This window comes from Bos grunniens, chromosome 27 (genome assembly GCF_055505025.1).
Source record: "Bos grunniens cultivar Pamir isolate PY7600 chromosome 27, Bosgru_T2T1.0, whole genome shotgun sequence".
In the NCBI taxonomy this organism is placed as follows: Eukaryota; Metazoa; Chordata; class Mammalia; order Artiodactyla; family Bovidae; genus Bos; species Bos grunniens.
The window spans coordinates 27,157,538-27,180,128 of record NC_141191.1 but is presented as its reverse complement, the minus strand read 5'-3'; the positions used below and the strand labels follow the sequence as shown (position 1 = coordinate 27,180,128).

The 22,591-nt window shown below is 39.7% G+C and overlaps 1 protein-coding gene and 1 long non-coding RNA gene across 5 annotated transcripts in view; one reads left to right on the top strand and one right to left on the bottom strand.

Annotated features, from left to right (window-relative positions):
* Nucleotides 1-15,769, bottom strand: part of TNKS (tankyrase) — a 160,174-nt gene extending 144,405 nt beyond the window's left edge. For both annotated transcript variants that reach the window (XM_086379630.1, XM_086379631.1), the window contains exon 1: nucleotides 15,071-15,769. In XM_086379630.1, coding sequence (XP_086235756.1) covers nucleotides 15,071-15,743 — 673 coding nt within the window. In that variant the 5' untranslated portion in view covers nucleotides 15,744-15,769. The remainder of the gene's footprint in view (nucleotides 1-15,070) is intronic.
* Nucleotides 15,770-15,771: 2 nt separating this feature from the next.
* LOC147343679 (uncharacterized) overlaps nucleotides 15,772-22,591 on the top strand; it is a 117,424-nt gene continuing 110,604 nt past the window's right edge. For all 3 annotated transcript variants that reach the window (XR_015155938.1, XR_015155939.1, XR_015155940.1), the window contains exon 1: nucleotides 15,772-16,132. This is a non-coding gene — a long non-coding RNA (uncharacterized LOC147343679). The remainder of the gene's footprint in view (nucleotides 16,133-22,591) is intronic.

Here is a 22,591-nt window from a genome sequence, read left to right as displayed (position 1 = left end):
TACACTTGTAAATGGGATTGTTCTCTTAATTTCTCTATTAGTTCATTACTAGTGTAAAGAAAGCCTACAGATTTTTATATATTGATTTTATATCCTGCAACTTTATTGAATTTTCTTATTTGAATCTTTTTGATAGAGCCTTCAAGTTTTTCTATATATAGTATCATCTGCAAATATGATAGTTTTATTTCTTTTTTCATCTGGATGACTTTTCTTTTTCTTGTCTAATTGCTCTGGCTAGCATTTCTAATGCTATGTTGAATAAAAGTGGCAAGAGTGGATACACTTATATTGTTCCTGACCTTAAAGAAAACGCTTTTGTCTTTTCACCATCGAGCATGATGTTAGCTATGGACTTGTCACATATGGCCTCTATTATGTTGACATATGTTCCTCTTCTAGAATTAATTCTGTAAGTTGCAAATTTAGAATAGTGAGTCTTCTAATCCATGTGTATGATATACCTTTCCTTCAATTCAGATCTCATATGTACTTCTATTTTGTGTTTTTCTCCATTAATACCTTATTTTTCAAGGATTATTGGGTATTTTAAGGTTTTTTTGGCGGTGAAAGGGGCAGTGGTGCATTAGGGTAGGTCAGTAAAACCAGATCGCACAGAACCTCTGAGTCATAAATAACCAATCTGAATTTGAGTAGGGCAAGCAAGCAGCAATAAAAAGTTCACCCTGATGAACTGTTCAACTAAACTAAGTTTTATGAACCTCTTTTATAAATTTTAGCATTTTCTTTCCCCTAAAGAGTGTGAGAGACAATTTTATTTTTTTACATACTCAGAAAGCTTAAAAAATATATTATGTGGAAAGTATTGTAGTGGCACTATGAGGAAAACCTAAATTGATAACACATTATCTACACGCAATATACATAACAATTTTCTTATTCTAATGTCAGAGTTTCAATTAAAGTCTCTCAAAAATGTTTCAATATCAAATGTAAGGTCATTGGTATCTATTCACTAGGCCTGAGTTTATAGACAGAAAATTGTTTCACTTGTGTTCAGAATTTTAAACTGCTTAAAATTAAAGCCTCAAAGGAACAACCTTAGGCAATATTAAATCTTGTAACTAATAACTATGCATTCTAAAATTTAATAGAAAGAGAAAAACCTAAGGTATCTGGAGTATTTAAACGTGATTTTTTTTATTTATAGTAGAAAATCATAGCCTAAAGACATTTTCGACCTAACTGGATTGTCAGCAAAGCAACAAGGCTATACATCATTTGAACTGCTAAATTCATTGATCTATACTTATAAAACCAACGAGAAAATTTATATCACATCTCTCACATTTTATAATTTTTTATACAAAATTTGTACCCAAAAGACTCTCAAAGTAACAATAAAATATGTTTGGAACTGTCTAGAAAAACAACTCATTAACTTTTATATATATATGTATTATATCTATTTTAGTAACTCAGAAGAAATAACAGAAAGTTATGAAACATAAAATGTTACTTGGTGACAGATGTGTTCACTGTTTTCTCTAAAATCTTTAGGAAGAACTTGAACCTAAAATATCAGAATAACCTGCTTACTTTCTTAAGCATACCAATCCATTTCCACCACCCCCCCAAAAAAAAACCAAAACAAGGCTCTTACAATGACAATAAAATTACTTTCAATGAAACAAAATTCAGCCATGACACATTTATGCAATAGCTGAAAGGTTTCTAAAGTAACTTTTCTTTCCCAGCCAACAAACTTATTCACCAATTTAATACCAGTAGTTCCAGGTATGGAGAAGGCAATGGCACCCCACTCCAGTACTCTTGCCTGGAAAATCCCATGGACAGAGGAGCCTCGTGGGCTGCAGTCCGTGGGTTCGCTAAGAGTCGGACACGACTGAGGGACTTCACTTTTACTTTCTACTTTCATGCATTGGAGGAGGAAATGGCAACCCACTCCAGTATTCTTGCCTGGAGAATCCCAGGGATGGGGGAGCCTGGTGGGCTGCCATCTATGGGGTCGCACAGAGTCGGACATGACTAAAGCGACTTAGCAGCAGCAGCAGCAGCAGCAGTTCCAGGTATCTGTGAGCATCTCTAAAGGTCTATTAAGCACAGTAATTTATAACTGTACTGAATTAAAAATCAATAAATGATGTTGGGAAAATTAGATGGCTACAGGCAAAAGAACCAAAGTGAACTACTTTATCACGCTATGTACAAAAATAAATTAAAAACGGATTAGAGACTTAAATTTAAGACCTGAAACCACAAAGCTTCTAGAAGAAAACATTGGCAGTACACTCTCTGACCTCAGTCTTAGCAATATTTTGGGGGTTATGACTCCTCAGGTGAGAGAAACAAAAGCAAGAGTAAACAAATGAGACTACATCAAACTACAAAGTTTTGCACAATGAAGGGAACTATCAACAAAATGAAAGGCCACCTCCTGAATGAAATATCTGCAAATGATGTGTCTGATAAAGGGGTTAATACCAAAAATATACAATGAACTTATACAACTCAACACCAAAAAAAAAAAAAAAAAAAACACCACCCAATTTTAAAAATGGTAGAGGATCTGAACATTTTTCCAAATAACACATACAGATGACCAAGAAACACGTGAAATATGTTCAACTCCTTGTTTATCAGGAAAATACAAATAAAAACCACCTCACACCTCTTGGGATAACTATTATCAAAAAGACAACAAATAATAAGTGCTGGTGAGGATGTGGAAAAAAGGGAACTGCTGTGTAGTGTTGGTGGGAATGAAAACCATGTAGTCACTATGGAAAACTGTACGGAGGTTCCTCAAAAGAAAAAAAACTACTAGACAATCCAGCAAGTCCACTTCTGGGTATTTTTCTGAACAAAAGTAAAACACTAATTCAAAAAATATCTTTTTTGCACCACTATGTTCACTGCATTATTCATAGGTCAACTGTATTTAAAAAGTAAACAAACTCAGAGAAAGAGATCAGATTTGTGGTTATCAGAGATCGGGTGGGGCTGCAGGAAGGGGAACTGAATAAAGATTGTCAATACAGACAAGTCCAGCTATAAGTAAGTATGAAGGATGTAATGTGCAACAGAACAAATACAGTTACAACTGCTCTAGGTTACACATGAAAGATGTTAAGAGAGTAAATCCTAAGCATTCTCATCACAAGGAAAAAACATTTGTTTCTTTTTCATTTTCTACTTATATGAGATGACAGATATTCACTATACTTACGCTGATAATCATTTCATGACATACATAAATCAATCATTATGCCATACATCTTAAAAACTATACAGTGTGATAAAGCAAACTTTATCTCAATAAAACTAGAAGGAAAAAAGCCTGACTCACACCTGTATCTTGGCTGATGTGCAGGAGGCAGCCTCAAAATTAGGAGGACACCCAGCAGAGCAGATCCATTTCAACATGATGGGTAGTTCTATTTTTTTTAAGTTTTCAGTTTCACCACATTTTATGGAGAAAATTATGGGTTTCCTCGCTGGCTCAGTGGTAAAGAAACGTGCAATGCAGGAGCTGCAGGAGACACAGGTTCGATCCTAGGTCAGGAAGATCTCCTGGAGGAGGGCACTGGCAACCCACTCCAGTGTTCTTGCCTGGAGAACCCCATGGACAGAGGAGCCTGGAGAGCTACAGCCCACAGAGTCGCAAAGAGTTAGACACGACTGAAGCGACTTGGCACACATGCACACGTAGAGGAAATTACATGCCACAATATTATGTTCTAAACTGGGAGGTAGGGAAAGTCTTGCGATAATTCTTTAAAATGTCAAAGGTTTTCTATGGACTGGGTTAAATTTACGCAGTCCAATATATACAGATCTCTGGATACCTATTAGATTTCTGCTTACTTTATAAGAAATGTTCTATGACAAAAAAAATACATTTTTTACTTAACATTCAAAGTCATTATTACTTCCTTTTCTAATTTCAATTCTAACTATATCAGCTTTTAAATAAAGAACTATTTTACATTTCATTAGATCAGAAGTCATGGTTAAGCAAAAGGAAGTATATTCCCTGTTACTTCTAAAATAACAGTTTAGAAAGCCAACTACAAAATGACTTCTATAAAGCAATAAAGTTGCATATATTTTTCATTTGTCAAAGGTGGATTCTGCCCAATTTAATTTCTCCATCTTACAGAATCTGATTTAGAAAGGAAAACATTTATAGTTAGATAGAAGAAAAGAACTATGGCATTAGGAAGCACTAAAAAATGAAGTATTTCATTAGGAAGCAGTAGAAAAATGTATGTTTTCCCCCAAAACACTGGGAAAAAACACCAAAAGTGAAAGGACAAGACACGAATTCCAGATGCCATTTAAACAACAACAAAAATACAAAACAAACAAACAAAAACAAGGTAAAAAAATCACAGCTCCTTGGGAAGGAAGAGAAAAAAAAGGCTGAGTGCCACTGTGGGAAGAAACATCAGCTTAACTGCAGATGATCGGTCACCCTGGCTAGGACAGAGAACAGAGGCAAGTGACCTGAGTCCTCCCTTCACCTCTGCCACCCTGTCCCCTGTGCTGCAGCAGAACATGAGTTCAGTATCTCCAGTGCACCTCTAGCCAAAAGAGAAGCGACAATACGAGGCAGAAAAGTGGAACCTGGCTGAGGTGGGAAGCAAAGCACATGCCTACAAGACAGAAGAGAGTCAGGGGAACCCTGAGCACCTAGATGGCTTCACATCCAGGGCCTCTCTACCCTGACGCATGCCCTTATTTGGCTAAAACCACATGGAGAACCAAAAGCTAGAACCCCAAACTCATCCTCTCAAATGCAATACTGGCCCAAGTAGCTGTCATTTCCAAGGGATTATAAGCTCACAGCAGAAAATAATAGGATGACTGAGGAGTGCAAGCACCATGACAAAATAAATGAGAGCAGAATTAATAGACCAAAAAAAGATATTTAAAATTGGCAAATTAAGTGTTGCCAGCGAAAAACTGGAGAATACTGAAAACATGAGAACAAAAATCTATCAAGTGAAACCAACTGGAAATATTATCATGAAAAATATAATAGGAGAAATGAAGGATATAATAAATTGACTGGATAACAGTGGAAATAAATGAAACAATTCCTGAGGAAAAACCGGTTGACGAACTCTCCCAAAAAACATCGGATAAGGAGAAACTGAAGTAAAGGAGAGAAGAGAGAGGCGAGACAGAGGACTGGAAGAGAGGGCAGATAAATGTAGAAATAATGACAGGACATCTCCTAATTAAAGGAAAATGCAAAATTCCACATTAATAAGAGTTCTGCTGCTGCTGCTGCTAAGTTGCATCAGTCGTGTCCGACTCTGTGCGACCCCACAGACGGCAGCCCACCTGGCTCCCCCGTCCCTGGGATTCTCCAGGCAAGAACACTGGAGTTGGTTGCCATTTCCTTCTCCAATGCATGAAAGTGAAAAGTGAAAGTGAAGTCACTCAGTCGTGTCCAACTCTTATCGACCCCATGGACTGCAGCCTACCAGGCTCCTCCGTCCATGGGATTTTCCAGGCAAGAGTACTGGAGTGGGGTGCCATTGCCTTCTCCTCAATTCTTATTATGAACCCACATTGATGATACAGGTTTTAGGTTCCCCCCAAGATAAGGGCTACAACCTACCTTTCTGAGTGTTCCTGTCAGAAGAATAAACATAGACCAAGGTAACTTTAAGTACCCTGACATAGGGGAAAAACGAGAATTTAAGAGGCTCTTGTGTCTTCAATTGTATCTCTCTCATATTTTACAACCAACTACTCAAAACATTTCTTTGTCCAAAAAGCAAAAACAGGCTATTAAATACATTTATGAATAAGTTACTCTAGTGTTTTCACCTGCGTTTCATTGCAGACTCATGGTGATGTTTACTCCTTTCTAAGACCTAACACTAAAATAAAATGCATGTGCTTAGCATTATTACATTCCTCTATCACTTTTCTTCTCCTGGGCTCTAAGTTGCAGATCCAACTTTTTTTTTTTTTTTTTTTAAACATATCTATGCTCACAACTTGGCTCTTGAAGATATATCCTTCAGATATATTTCTTTGGTCTTTAAACTGCCAAAGAATCATGTCTGGTTTGGAAGAAAGGCATACCTAGCCTGTGACCTAGTCAGTTCCTTGCGAAAGAAAGGGATGCCTGCGGGGAGGAAAAAAAGGCAGGTGACTAGACTAAGCCTCTCTTCATGAAAATTTCTATGTAAATAGACTATGAGGAAGACATCTTACCTATAAAATGCCCTTAGCACAATGTCTCTGGTTAAGGCTCCTAGAAAGCAGCAATGTAGGCTATATAAACTAAGATATTAATATAAAATTATGCTGCTTAATTTAAATGCTATGCCTGTAAGAGATGATCCTGCAAACCTTCCTGTGAGACTTACTCTATTCTAGGTCAGAGTTCCATGTCCAACATGAGGAGAAAGGACAAGGGGAGTTACCCTCAAGGTTCAGGCTTTTATTTTTATCCTTGATTATTTAGCAATTAATTTCTCTAAAAATGAGCAGTAAAAAAAAAAAAAAAAAATGAGGTCAAATTCCATGCAGAGTTTTCATAAGAATGTAAGCAGGGTAACACCTCTATTAGCAATATAGACTAGAAGAAAATGACCCCCCAAAAAACCAAAATTAGGATCTACTATTTCAATATTAGCTAAAAGACAATATGAAAAAGATGTAAGATATGAAAGACTAGTATATATGTGAGTTAGAATAACATGACGGAACTCAGAAATAACTCAAAATAAAAAAGTATTTCAGAAGTAAAGACTAAACAAGAAGGAAAACAAAAGTGAAAAAAAAAATACACACAATGCCTTATGACAGGGATCAGCAAACTAAAATTCATGTGCCAAATCTGGCCATCCCTTTTACAAATACAGTTTTATTGGAACATAACTATACCATCCATTTATGCATTGTTTATGGATACTTTCATGGCACAAAAGCAGAGGTGACCAGTTGACACAGTTGAAACAGAGATCCACAGGGCATGAAGCCTAAAATCTTTACTGTCTGGCCATATATATATAAAGTTTCCTAACTCCTGCTTATGAGAAATGAAAGGTAAAAGGGGAAATCTTTTAAAAGAAATAAGGATATATTTTCTTTTTTGGGGTGGCTCACACGGTAAAGAGTCTGTCTGCAATGTGGGAGACTAGGTCTGATCCCTGGGTTGGAAAGATCCCCTGGAGAAGGAAATGACAACCCACTTCAGTATTCTTGCCTGGAGTATTCCATGGACAGAGGAACCATGGGGTCACAAAGAGTCAGATAGGACTGAGCGACTAATACTTTCACATGCCTAAGTTTATACATCTAACAATGCCAGTAAAATTATGAAAACATAAATTTACAAGGTAAATTACAAGGAAAAAGTAAAATTACATTATTCTTTTTTGCAAAGGATGGAAAACATAGCTATACATTGTTCTGTTGTAGTAATGCACAGAAATAATTTTAACTGAACATATACAATGTTTGTAAGTTTTAGGTATATAGCACACTGATTCAGTTACATATATATATAACTAAGTTTTATATATAAATATATATATACACACACACACAAAAGGGGCCTCCCTGGTGGCTCAGATGGTAAGGGATCTGCCTGCCCAGATTCCTGACCTACACCTGGAATCTCGAACCACAGAAAATAAAATATGCTTGTTATTTGAAGCTACTAAGTTTTGGGGTGAAAAGCGGAAGTGTTAGTCACTCAGTCGAGTCTTACTCTTTGTGACCCCATGACTGTAGCCTGCCAGGCTCCTCTGTTCATGGGGATTCTTCAGGCAAGAATACTGGAGTGGATTGCCATTCCCTTCTCCAGGGGATCTTCCTGACCCAGGGATCAAACCTGGGTCCCCCACATTGCAGGCAGATCCTTTACCATCTGAGCCACCAGGGGAAATCAGGGAAGTGTTGGGGTAGCTTCATACACATTAGGAAATACAGTTACTAACATGCCAGCAAATTTGGAAAACTCAGCAGTGGCCACAGGACTGGAAAAGGTCCGTTTTCATTCCAATCCCAAAGAAAGGCAATGCCAAAGAATGCTCAAACTACCACACAATTGCACTCATCTCCCATACTAGTAAAGTAATGCTCAAAATTCTCCAAGCCAGGCTTCAGCAATATGTGAACTGTGAACTTCCAGATGTTCAAGCTGGTTTTAGAAAAGGCAGAGGAACCAGAGATCAAATTGCCAACATCTGCTGGATCAGGGAAAAAGCAAGAGCGTTCCAGAAAAACATCTATTTCTGCTTTATTGACTATGCCAAAGCCTTTGACTGTGTGGATCACAAGAAACTGTGGAAAATTCTGAAAGAGATGGGAATACCAGACCACCTGACCTGCCTCTTGAGAAACCTTTATGCAGTTCAGGAAGCAACAGTTGGAACTGGACATGGACAATAGGCTGGTTCCAAATAGGAAATGGAGTACGTCAAGGCTGTATATTGTCACCCTGCTTATTTAACTTCTATGCAGAGTACATCATGAGAAACGCTGGACTGGAAGAAGCACAAACTGGAATCAAGATTGCCAGGAGAAATATCAATAACCTCAGATAAGCAGATGACACCACCCTTATGGCAGAAAGTGAAGAGGAACTAAAAAGCCTCTTGATTAAAGTGAAAGAGGAGAGTGAAAAGTTGGCTTAAAGCTCAACATTCAGAAAATGAAGATCATGGCATCTGGTCCCATCACTTCATGGGAAATAGATGGGGAAACAGTGGAAACAGTGTCAGACTTTATTTTTCTGGGCTCCAAAATCACTGCAGATGGTGATTGCAGCCATGAAATTAAAAGACGCTTACTCCTTGGAAGGAAAGTTATGACCAACCTAGATAGCATGTTCAAAAGTAGAGACATTACTTTGCCAACAAAGGTCCATCTAGTCAAGGCTATGGTTTTTCCAGTGGTCATGCATGGATGTGAGAGTTGGACTGTGAAGAAGGCTGAGTGCCGAAGAATTGATGCTTTTGAACTGTGGTGTTGGAGAAGACTCTTGAGAGTCCCTTGGACTGCAAGGAGATCCAACCAGTCCATTCTAAAGGATATCAGCCCTGGGATTTCTTTGGAAGGAATGATGCTAAAGCTGAAACTCCAGTACTTTGGCCACCTCATGTGAAGAGTTGACTCACTGGAAAAGACTGATGCTGGGAGGGATTGGGGGCAGGAGGAGAAGGGGACGACAGAGGATGAGATGGCTGGATGGCATCACTGACTCAATGGACATGAGTCTGAGTGAACTCCGGGAGTTGGTGATGGACAGGGAGGCCTGGAGTGCTGCAATTCATGGGTCGCAAAGAGTTGGACACGACTGAGCGACTGAACTGAACTGAACTGAACTGAATACAGTAAGGCTATATACTAATAGCCTTATAATACTATATACTAATATAGTCCTACTGATTTGCCCAGTTTAAAAAAAGGTAAGTGGACTTTATGAAAAAATATAAATGGCAGATAAACACATGGAAAGGTCAGGGAAATGCAAAATAAAAGCAGAATGAGATACCACACATTCTCATCAGACTGGTTAAAATGAAAGCAACAGAAAACATTAAATGTTGGCAAAGACATGCAACAATGGAAACTCTTGTATGTTGTTAATGGGAATGTAAAATGGCACATCCACCTTGAGAAAAGGTCTGGCAGTTTCTTATAAAACTTAAAATTTACCTACCCTAAAGCCCAGCAATTTCAATACGAGCTACTGAGAAAGATCTACGTTCTCAAAAAGAATTTTACAAGAATGAGTGTAACAGCTTTATTCGTAATAGTCAAAAATTGAAAACAGCCTAAGGGTCTAAAAGTAGCGATAAACCAAACTGAAGGTATAAAGCAAACGTAGCATGCTCATATAATGAAGTACCTACTACTGATACAAGTTACATCAAAAGCATTATGTTTAGCAAAAGAAGTCTTACCAAAAAAGGAAATATTGCATAATTCCATTTATATGAACTTCTAAAACAGACAACCCAATCTATAGTGGAAAAAAGTTGGAACAATGTGTCTGCTGGGAGGGGAGGGGTAGGGATAGAGGGAAATAACATGAAGGAACTTTCTAAATTAGCTGTAACGATTTGGATTATACAGGCATTTGCATTTGTCAGAATTCTGTGAGTATAAGATGTAAGATTTGTACAGATTTTATATGAAAAGACAAATCTTTAAACAAACACTAAACTCTGGATAATGATATGTATACTGGTGTATTTACGGGCAGCTGCACAAATGTCTACAAATTACACATCATAAAAAAAAATACTGATGTATAAAGGAAAATATAAGCAGACAGGTATATAACAGAAATCAGACAGTATTTTTAACCGATGTATGTATTCCTCTATGGTTGCAGTCTGCTTGTTACCAACTTACTACTACTGAGAGACACTTCTACGTAACACCTTCATTTAACTAATTTGCTCTTTCAATCATTTGCTTCCAAAGAGCAGTACCATTAATCCAAAAGAAAGAGACACTTTGTACACCTGTCTAACTAAAAGTTCTATGTGAACTTTTTTAAAGTGGTACCTTAACCAAAGTATAAGATGTTGAGAAAAGACTAAGTAAAAGATAATTCAGTTTGTAGCCAACAATTTTAAGTCTGAGAAGATATTTATGAAACTAGCACCTTTTCTTCTTATATCAAATCGGACCTTTGCTAAACCTTGAGGCAAAAACATTTGCTATAATCAAGGACTATATAACTATATAAACATTTGTATAATCAAGGACTTTGCCAGATAACGTATAGAAAGATTCCCATTCCAGAACTAAAGTGTTCTGACTCATTTTTTTACCTACTGATGGGCAACAACAGTCTAGAGCCCGGTGTTTTGTTTCGTTCTTTTTTAAACAGAATTGAAACAGTGAAGGAGATGGAGGTAGGGGGACAAGTATGGACATGATGGAAAAAATTAAGAGAAAGAGAAATGAGTAGGGCAATCTCTATACGGTTAATATGCGTTGAGGGAGATATCTGTCAAATCAAAAGAAAGCACAAAACTCCCATACATATTTTGCTGGTTTTGATATTGAAGTACCCTGTATTACAAGTCCTAGTCAAGTCATACGTTAACTAATGCTCACCATTCAAGTAACCAGGAAGCCTACTTCAAAATTTCTTCAGTTTAAAGTAAATACCATGAAATTTCAGAAATCAGTGCTTCATTAAACACTTTTTTCGTTGTTTTTTCACAAAGACCTTATCCGAACTTTTCTTTAAAAAGAAAACTCATCAGAATATACTGGTCCTTTAACAACAATATGTCATTACTAGGAATTGAATTCAGGAGATACATCACTCTAAATTGATCCTATTTCAACAGCTTTGATAGTCCTTTGAACAACCAAGGTCAAGCATCTTATCTGTAAAAGTCTTATATAAACTCTGCTGCCGCTGCTGCTGCTACTAAGTCGCTTCAGTCGTGTCTGACTCTGTGAGACCCCATAGATGGCCTCCTACCAGGCTCCTCTGTCTCTGGGATTCTCCAGGCAAGAACACTGAAGTGGGTTGCCATTTCCTTCTTCTGGATCATTTTAATACAGTCATTTTAAGAAGGTATCAGAAGCAGTACTGTAAGAATCTATACCAATAGTGGAAACTAAAGATTATGTTTCTAGTTGGGGACATTATTAATACTGTCTCTAAGACACATTTAACAATTATCAGAGTCCAAAGTGGGATAGAAAGGATTCTTAACTCCGCTGCTGGAAAGACTTATGGTTTAAAAAAAAGACATAAGGATTTAAATATGAATACGACTTCACACCACTTCAAAGAGCCTTAAAAATGATTTCATTTCATTCCATAGAACTATACTTATTTTTAAATGGAAATAAAGGCATTAATTAACATTCTTCCTTCCCATCTTTGCTTGGCTAGCTTGGACTCATCCTTTAAATCCTCGCTTTAAAACATCTCTTTATCTAGAAAGACTTCTTTAAATGATCTAAAATCAGGACAAACGTCCTTACTGCCTGCTCCAAAAGAGAACAGTTTACTTTTCCTATCACTCTAGGACACTTTGTGGGGTTTTTGTTATTGTTGCTTTTAGTTTTCCCCAGTAGACTGTAAGCTCCATAAGGGTAAGGACAACTGACCACTTCAAAACTGTGTCAATATTTAACACCAACCTATGATAAGCTATCAGCTCACTTGGTAAAGAATCTGCCTACAATGCAGGAGATCCCGTTTTGATTTTTGTGTCAGGAAGATCAGCTGGAGAAGGGATAGGCTACCCACTCCAGCATTCTTGGGCTTCCCTTGTGGCTCAGTTGGTAAAGAATCTGCCTGCAATGTGGGAGACCTGGGTTCAATCCCTGGGTTGGGAAGATTCCCTGGAGAAGGGAAAGGCTACCCACTCCAGTATTCTGGCCTGGAGAATTCCATGGGGTTCTGTAAAGTCCATAAGGTCCCAAAGAGCTGGACACGACTGAGTGACTTTCACATCTTAAGTAATTAAAGATTTGTGGAACACTGGAACTACAATTTTTAAATCTTTTCATCCAAGGCATGGTACCAATTTCCTATCTTTAAAACAGCTCTTCCATGACATTCAGTGACTAGCATTCCAATCATGTAATAGTCAACTGAGAATCACTTTTAATTACCCAGCCTAGGCATGAACAAGACTAGATTAAACAAAGCTTTAATGCTATGAACATAAACATGAAATACAGTAAATTGACTATAGTATTACGCTTTTACACCATAGACAGTTTCACTGTTTTTGTTCCCTTTTCCACACGGAACTAAAACAGATTATTTTTTTCCCTAAATAAGCCAGTTCAAGATTAGGGTCTCATAACTACAACATAATTACAGGACTGTTTCACTGTTTGTCTTCTAGCTTAGCTGGGTACACATAAAACTCTAAAAACAGAATAAAAAGTAACTATTGTGGCAAACAGAAGATGTGACTTGGGAGATAAGCACTATTTTATGTGTGACTAATCCTAAATATTACCAAAATTAATGTAACTATCATCTGCAAGTGATTACTTACAATGCAGTATGATGAAAAACGGCAAGATTCGTGAAACAACGTGTTCTAATAGGAAAATTTGGGATAAAGTCTACAAAGGCAGTTATGCTTCATTTATTATAGATCTTTCATCCTGCCTAAAAAAAAGAAATGATTTCATCTAAAATAAGCAACACTTGTGAGCATCTGTCCACTTAAATGGGAGCCTGATTTTGATTCAATTCTACATTCCTAATAGTTGATGTTCAGTTGCTAAGCCATGTCTGACTCTTTGTGACCCTACAGACTGCAGCATGCCAGGCTTCCCTGTCCTTCACCATTTCCCCGAGTTTGCTCAAACTCAGGTCTATTGTGTTGATGATGCCATCCAACCCTCTCACCCTCTGTCGCCCCATTCTCCTCCTGCCCTCAATCTTTCCTAATAGTAGTGTCCACATTCCCAGCGATCTAATAATGATTTCCTGTTAAGTATTTCTCACACTGCTGACCATGACTCATTAATGGGATAACAAATAGCATTTGCAAGAAAGGAAATGGATTAGGATATAAAATATCAGAGTACAACACATGTAGCAAGGCAAAGAACTGTTTCCTGAAACTTTTGATTCACTTTGCATGTTACAAAATAAAATTTATTGCTAAGTATGGACTGCAAAAAAAAAAAAAAATGTGAACATTACTCTTGGAGTGTATATGCCCCCAATTAATTCTTCTCCCCAAACACTGCCAAAGTGAAAACTCCATAAAAATTACTCACAAAAATGAAAAGTCATCTTAAACCAAGTGTAATTGTTCAACCTGGACTTCACACATTTCAAAATCAAACTAAGTTTAAATCCAAGTTCCACTACTTCTTTTGTGAATTTAGGATTATTTAAGTGTACATGCTTCACTTTCATCATCTGTAAAATGAGGATAAAAATATTTTCCGAGTTCTGGTAGAAATAAACAATACATTAAGTTCTTAACATACGCTTTACATTAACAGAACAAACTCAAAGAGTGGTATATATTAGAAATACAGCATGAAACTTAACAGAAGTTATCTTCGGAGTATCATCTCTGATTATGTGTGATGCTTTTTCATTTCGTATATTTCTGTACTATATGAATGTACATACAACATACACATTTCTAATGTAACATTTCTAAGGTATATAACCTTAGCATTTTTATTTTTTAATGTTAATAGGAGGTATCTAGGCAATGAGATTATGATCCTTTTTGTTTTAAATTTCTCTGTATTTTATAAAAACATATTATCGGTTTTTTAAAAAAAATAATTACTTGCTTTAAAAATAAAAGTGTGCAGCGGTCCAGGTTTTAGGAATAAGTATTTCAGGGGGAGAACTTAGGTTCCAGATACTTCTCAGTAAATCCTCACACAATCCCCATATACATTTTTGCCCATGAGGAGACTGAGGCTACTGAGATAAGGTAAATTATCTGTTACACAAGCAACAGACAGCAGTTGCCAGAACTTCAAAGCTTTTTCTTCTGCCATCACATAATGCATCCAAATATTCTTCTCCAGTTGTTTCACATAGGCACATTTTGATCTACCCAATCGGACTGTACACTACCTCAAAAGCGGAAAAAGTTTCACTAACTTCATTTAAGTCTCTTATATTAATAATAAGGTTACGATAGCTACTTAACACTTGTTGAGTTTTATTAAACCTCTCTTGGTCTAGTTTGTCCTCATGCGACATTACTCCTGTAAAAAGGAAATCAGCAAACACACGACAAAACTACTCTAACACTGCTCAGATCAACTTTATTCCGACACACTCGGAACTCAAGTTAAGTATATCCATGTCCTGAGACGACCACTAAGGGAGGCTGGGGATGAGCACAAGGATCACTGTGCAAACTAAAAAGAAGGGACTCACACGGTCCCCTACCACGCCCCCGTCACCCTGGCACCACCTAAAGAAAGGAACCTCAAGGCTTCCCGAGAAGTACTGAGGCATCATCACCACGCCCCCATCGTTCGCATCATCATAACTCGTTTTCTTTCCCTACCCGGAGCCCAGTGCCAAACACAAAACCCTTAATAAACAATTCAAAAAGTCTCTGACCTGCAGCGAAGTGCAGGGGAGAAGACTTCCGGCCGGCCATGTCCTTAGCATTCACGTTTGCCGCGTCCACCAGCCTCTTTACCCGGGACACGTCCCCATTGCGACAGGCCTCCAGCAGTTCCCGCAGGGCCCCGCTCACTGCTGGGACCCCTGGCCCCGGGCCCGCAGCCCCAGGCCCCAATGGTGCTGTGGTGCTAACTCCGGCCGCCTCGGGGCTCTCCGCCAAGCTCGATCCGGGGGAGGATGGAGAGGAAGAGGAGGAAGAAGTCGGGGAAGAAGAGGACGACGGTGAATTGTTACTGCCGCCGCCGGCTGGGTTGGGAGCGACCCCGACGGCAGATGAGGCAGAAACCGCCGGGACCACCGGAGCGGCGGCGACCGTACAGATTGTGCTCGTGGGACTGCAACAGCTGGCACTGTCAACCGGGTCCGGGGATCGGGGCCTGTCGGGCGGATCCCGACTGCCATCCCCCTCAGGCAGCGCTAGGCCGTGCCTCGGGGAGGCGAACGGAGCCAGGCCGCCCACCGTAGGGGAGGCCGGGGTGGTCCCAGGGGCCAGGCCCGGGCTGAGTGGGAGGGGAGGTGGCGGCGGCGGCGCCGAAGCCCCTGGGGCGGGCTGGAGCTGTTGTTGATGATGGTGGTGATGATGCTGAGAGCGACGCGACGCCGCCATCTTCGGACTCCCCCAGCTCTGTCACTGCGGCAACGGACCCACCGCCCGCCCTCACTTCCGACTGCCGGACCAATTAGTGCCCAGCGCACAGGAAATGATGCTGGGAGGAGTGGGCGGGGTCAAAGGGTGGGAGGGAAGTATTGGGAGCTCCGAGCCCCTCCGCGGAAGGGGGCGTGGCCTTGCTGCCGAGGGGCGGGCTTTGTGACGCCTTCGCGGGCTGGGCGGGGAGATTTGAAAACTGAAACTAGCCTGGGCTTAAGTGAGAAACTTTTCCTGCATTTCTCATTTTGAACCTGCTTACCTTGCCCTGTACCGTTCTGTTGCCAAGTCTCCTTCAGTCTTCCTTGTTTTGCTGCAGAACCTGCTATTGAGATGGAACTCTGTGCAAGGTATGTGTCGTTTATCAAATGTCAAGTGCCCCTGTCTGAAAAATGAGCTAGTATCTATCGAATAGAATTGTTAGCGGAATTAAATGAGCTAACATATACAAAGTGTTCTGTCTGCTTCCCTTGTGACTCAGATGGTAAAGATCTGCCTGCAATGCAGGAGACAGGTTCGATTCCTGGGTCAGAAACATCCCCTAGGGAAGGGAATGGCAATCCACTCCAGTATTCTTGCCTGGAGAATCTCATGGACATAGGAGCCTGATGGGCTACAGACCATGGGATCGCAGAGTCAGACACGACTGAGCGACTAACATACAACACATATAATTAGCCCACTGGTTAAAAAAAAATTTTTTTTTAATGCGGCCTTCTCCCCCTCCCAGTTAATCCCTTGGTCTCTATGTCCCCTCTCTATGAGAGTTCTCACTCTATGTGCTCCGTTAAGTACCTCATTTTAAAATAGAAGTTCGGATTGAAGGATTGAAATCCAGGCTCTGCCATGAACGAACTGTGTAGATTTGGGCAAGCTATTTAACCCCTCTTGTCTTAGGTTCCCCTCTGCAAAATGGAATTAATAGTTCAATAAATGTTAACTACTAAAATTATGTTTTTTTCTATTCTGTTATCTCTGTGCTTTCATTTCTCATCTTAAACTTGACTGAAATAATTACAAACATGTTCCTTTCTTTTGAATTCTTTTTAGTTGACCTTCTCATCCTTCTTCCCTCTCCTTCCCAAACTAAGATAAAAACTGGCTTGCTGCACCCATCACTCACCTTCAGAAGCCATTCTTCAGCAATTTCTTTCTCTTTCCTCTGTCTATACCTTCCTTTTTTTATTGTCTACCATCAAAAGAAATGTATCGATGATTTGGATCATCTCATTAAGTTCTCCATTTCCTGCTTCTTGTTTAATAGTAAAGTAGGCATTATGGAAATTTAGAAAAATAGCATTATTCCAAGAGAGGAGACATAGATGGAGAGTCTGTGTCTTAAGAAATGTCCAAGATTTAGATGGGTCAGGTAGAAATTGCGCTTTGCAGAATATTAAACCACATGATAAACTGTTTTTTTCACATGTTCATTATTCAGTGTAGTGTGATGCTAACGTTCCCATCCAAATAAGTAGGTAAGTTTATTGATGACTACCGTTAAATACTGGAGAAGGCAATGGCACCCCACTCCAGTACTCCTGCCTGGAAAATCCCATGGACGGAGGAGCCTGGAAGGCTGCAGTCCATGGGGTCGCTGAGCGTCGGACGTGACTGAGCGACTTCACTTTCACTTTCCACTTTCATGCATTGGAGAAGGAAATGGCAACCCACTCCAGTGTCCTTGCCTGAAGAATCCCAGGGACAGGGGAGCCTGGTGGGCTGCCATCTATGGGGTCACACAGAGTCGGATATGACTGAACTGACTTAGCAGCAGCAGCAGCACCGTTAAATACAATAAGGTCAAAAACATAATTAATGTTATGAGTGACATTTATTGCCATCTAGTCTGTGGTTACAGATTATAATACTAACATTATCCATTTGTTTTATAAATTTGTGCCATTGTTCACATATTGACAAATGTGTGACTGGATAGAAAAACTTCCCTCAGTGTAACTAAAATCTGTTCACAGCACACATTCTCCTGGTTTTGAATCCTAATGGACAGCACGGGGTGGCACTGAGGAGTTGGTGGATCAACATGATGCATTAGGTGTCCATAACTCCCCTTTGCCCTGTTTACTGTGACCCTGTCCCTGAATGGAAACACAGGAATTATGTCACCTGCTACCCTGAATGCCAGTTACTCATAGTAATGTTCACCCTAAGTCAAAATGCATCTAGTATGTCTGTTTATCTGTACAAAATAAATTTAAAACTTTCTGCTGGATAGAGATTTTTTAAAAAGGCTGAATTGCCTGAAACTATTCTACTGGTAAACTGTGTCTGAAAATGCATTCAATCAATTGCAATTTTTTTTCCCCTTCACTGGAAAGTAGTAAAAGTGCTTAACATTAAGTATTTATAAGGTTTGGGTTTGTATGGACTAATGTTGAGCTCTAAACATGAAGAGCAGATATCATTACCTGATCTTTTATAGCTAAACACAATTCCATGCGGGATGCACTGTACCCTCATGAGAAAAAAATCAAAGCTTATTTTAAAACAACCCTGGGCTCGAATCACATCTCTCGTGGTTACTAGCTGGCTAGTCTTGGTAGATAGGCTTCAGCTCTGTCATTCTAAAATTCTGATTTTATTGTAGCATTGTCGTGAGGATTAAAAGACCAGGGTGTTTTGTGAGGATATTTTCGCTTTTAGTTTCTTGCTCTTGTGTGTCATACATAATGTGTTAATAGCCACTATTGATAGCACTCACCTCACAATTTCCTTTATGGCAAAGATACTGACTGGGAATAAATATCACTATTTTACATGTAATGGGAATCTTAAACAGAGAAAATCAGGTTTAATTGTTTCTTCTGAAAATTGAAGATCCCGCCCAGCCCCTCACTTTCTCCAGTAACTTGTTGTTGAGTATCATAGTTGTATAGCATCTTATTTTCAAAAATGTTTTCAGAAAAATCATGTCCAAGTGGTATAAAATTGTGAGCACATAGCACTCTCTCTTAACCATATTGCTGACACAAAAGAGCCACCAATTAAAAGGACACTCATTTTTCAGGACAGTGTTGTGATATTTATTTTTCTCCCCATAGGATAAGCTTTGTAAATTATATGGTCATGAACTTGTTCGGTGTCTTTATTGCCGTTAGACTTGGTGTGTTTATTCCGTCCATATCCTTCCCACTGATCTGCTCCAGATACAAGTTCACTGGCGGCATCTCCTATGTACTAAGTCCACTTATTCTTCAGTGCTCTCTGCATTGCCTCCTCTACAACCGGAGCCCAAACTAAAGTTATCTTTTGGCTGAGACAGTGCCGTTTCCTCACCTGAGCCTTAGAAGAAGGTAATGTTGTCCTTCTGTCATCAATGCCCATCATGCCAGAAGCCCAGATTTCTCTATGAAGGGATTACTACTAAGCTGAGAGAATTTTTAGCTGAAGTTTTATCCAGAAACCCAGGAGAATCTTTTTTTGTAAAGCTATAGGTGAACAACTTTAATCATCACTTTGCATGTAAGATGAGGGCAATTGTGCGGTAGTTTTAGCATTCTTTGGGATTGGAATGAAAACTGACCTTTTCCAGTCCTGTGGCCACTGCTGAGTTTTCCAAATTTGCTGGCATATTGAGTGCAGCACTTTCACAGCATCATCTTTTAAGATTTGAAATAGCGTGACTGAGCAACTGAACTGAACTGATAGGTGAACAATAATTCTAACAGCTGCAGTTATGCTAACCACATTGTGCCAGAGAAAATTTTATTAGGTAAAGCAACTTATTACAAGGGAGGAAAATTATAATAATTTAAAGATTCCCTATATATTAGTTTATTAGCATCCCCCCTGCCCCCTCCCCACCATTAAAATTTTCAGTTGCTTTATATCTTTTACATAGCAGGGTCCTCTGGATGTTGCTCACAAGACATCCATTGTCTGCCCTCTGATGAACTGGATTTTCTCCGGGTATGAACTGTACACTTGGGAGTAGTATTGAGTGGAACAAGGAACTGTTAGTTCCAGGCTGTGTTCACCTATAGCTTTACAAAAAAAGATTCTCCTGGGTTTCCGGACAAAACTTCAGCTAAAAATTCTCTCAGCTTAGTAGTAATACCTTCATAGAGAAATCTGGGCTTCTGGCATCATGGGCATTGATGACAGAAGGACAATATTAGACAGTAGTTAAACATGTGGATTCTGCATTTAGACTGCTTGAATGTGAACCCTAAATTTGTCACTAACTAGCTGTGTGTGATTAAAGGATGGCTTATTCTACATTTTAACAAGGATAAATAAAAATCTATTTGCTGTACTTTAAAAATGGTAAACTAGCTTTCCCAAAGCATTTCTTCTAAACATTTTTCCAAAACTGATTAAAATCGAACATATATTCTCCATGAAGGATTAGCACATGGCTTTCTCATTCAAAAAAGATAAACACCTGGTCATAAACAAGTTTAGAAAAGTTCCCAAGGTCATAAATAAGTGTAGAAAAACTTCCAAAGTCATAAACATGTTTAGGAAAGTTCTCCAAAGTTCTGGAAGATATTGATGTGGAAATGATGTAACTATGATATAACTATATATAATGCATATGTAATGATGTAATGGCCTACATAACTTTGGGCTTCCCTAGTGGCTCAGATGGAGAAGGCAATGGCACCCCACTCCAGTCTCTTGCCTGGAAAATCCCATGAATGGAGGAGCCTGGTAGGCTGCAGTCCATGGGGTCGCTAAGAGTCGGACACAACTGAGCAACTTCACTTTCACTTTTCACTTTCATGCATTGGAGAAGGAAATGGCAACCCACTCCAGTGTTCTTGCCTGGAGAATCCGAGGGACGGGGGAGCCTGGTGGGCTGCCGTCTATGGGATTGCAGAGAGTCAGACACGACTGAAGCCACTTGACAGCGGCGGCAGCAGCAGCAGCAGTGGCTCAGATGGTAAAGAGTCTGCCTGCAGTGCAGGAGACCTGGGTTCAATCCCTGGGTTGGGAAGATCCCCTGGAGGAGGGCATGGTCACCCACTCCAGTAATCTTGCCTGGAGAATCCCCATGGACAGAAGAGCCTGGTGGGCTACAGTCCATAGGGTCACAAAGAGTCAGACAGGACTGAGCTACTAAGCACAGCACAGCAATCAGAATAGGGCTGATGCTACTGCAGACCAATAGATTGTGAGGCAAAGCCCTAGGGCTCAGCCTCCCTAATCAGAACAGTGTGCCAGCCAGCCAAGTCTTGATGAATATTCATTCTGCGAGAATAAGTGGCACCCAAGGGAGTGAGAGGCACTAGTCAGTCCTGGAACAGGATTCCACCCACTTCTCCTCCTGCCTGCTTGTATTGTTTGGCTGGTTGAAGGAAATAAATGAGTAGAAGCTGTGAGCTAAATGGTGTGTGTGCATGCAGTTTCTCTGGCTGTTGCCCATTCCTTCATATCTTGTCTTTGCTTTGACGTTGCTCAGAATAAAACATTGAATAATCCAGAAGTTATTCAATGTCTGTAAACACGTCTGCAAGGTGGGGATATTAAGAGTTGGGAGAAATAAATGAGTTAATGTATGCCAAGTTGCTTAGAACAGCTTCTGGCACTTGCTAAATGCTATGTAAATGTCAGCTCTTATTATCAAAAACTGGAGAAGGCCTCTGGTATGAGACATTAAAGGTTATCTGGGAGATAGGACTGGTTTTGCCTGCCCAATTACAAGTAAGTTCCTTTTCACCTGCTAACGTTGATCTCTATGTCTTTTTTCATAGTGTCTTAAAGGAAGGTCTAATAAGCTTGAAAACTGGAAGAGAAGATTGAAATCTTCCCTTCTGGATGTAGTCATGATGTAGAGGAGGTGCAGATTCTGCAAAGGAAGGCTCCTCAGTGTGGAAGTTTGCATAATTCTCCCTCCAAAGATTCTGCCCACAATATTGAGAAACCACAGAGCCTGTTGAAAAACCACAGAGCCTGAGAAACCATAGCCACCTCAAGGGAAACCCACACAGCCATAGTTCCTAAAGTCAATGAACGTTTGCTGCAATCTCCCAGAGAAGATGAGCTTACATAATAAGTCACCAAATACATGAGAAGGACCTATAACCCGAGAGAGAAAAAGCCAACCCAACAAATAAAAGGCCCTATGTCAGAGAAAGCATGTTCTACAATCCAACGTTTATTTTTCTGTCTATATTTGGGGCTTGTAGTAGGCCAAATAATAGCACCCCAAATATAGCCCTGCCCTGACCCCTGGGATCTGTGAATATGTTACCTTACATGGCAAAGTGGATTCAAGATTGCAGATAGAATTAAGGTTGTTAATTGTTACAGCACCAATAGAAAATTAATACAGGGCTTTGGAAAATCAGGTGATATGAAGCCCCTGACTTATTTTTCCATGTGACAATAAACTGAATTTGCATAGTTCCTGCTACTTGGTATTGTGAGAGGGCAACTATTCTCTACCATTCCTTTTAGTGATTGATATCTAAATGACTTTACTCAGTAGACCTTGGCCCCTATAGGCACAAAAGTGTTTTCTAGGTGCCAGGTGCCACGCCAGGCAGTGATTATCAAAATAAATTGGACCTGGCTCTAAACATTGAGGGTTTATGGTCTAGTGGGGGAAACAGATTCATCAGCAGATGTGAACACAATGTTGTGAGTGCTCCAAGGTCAGTGCATCTAGGGTACTAAGCAGCACATAACTGATAGCTTACAGTGAATGGTGTCTGATTCGTGATCTCTGAAGAAGGAAGAAGATTTACCTTCCAGACCAGGGACCAGGTTTGATCACTCAAGAGCTTCCCCAGGTTGGGAAGATCCCCTGGAGACAGAAATGGCAACCCACTCCAGTATTCTTTCCT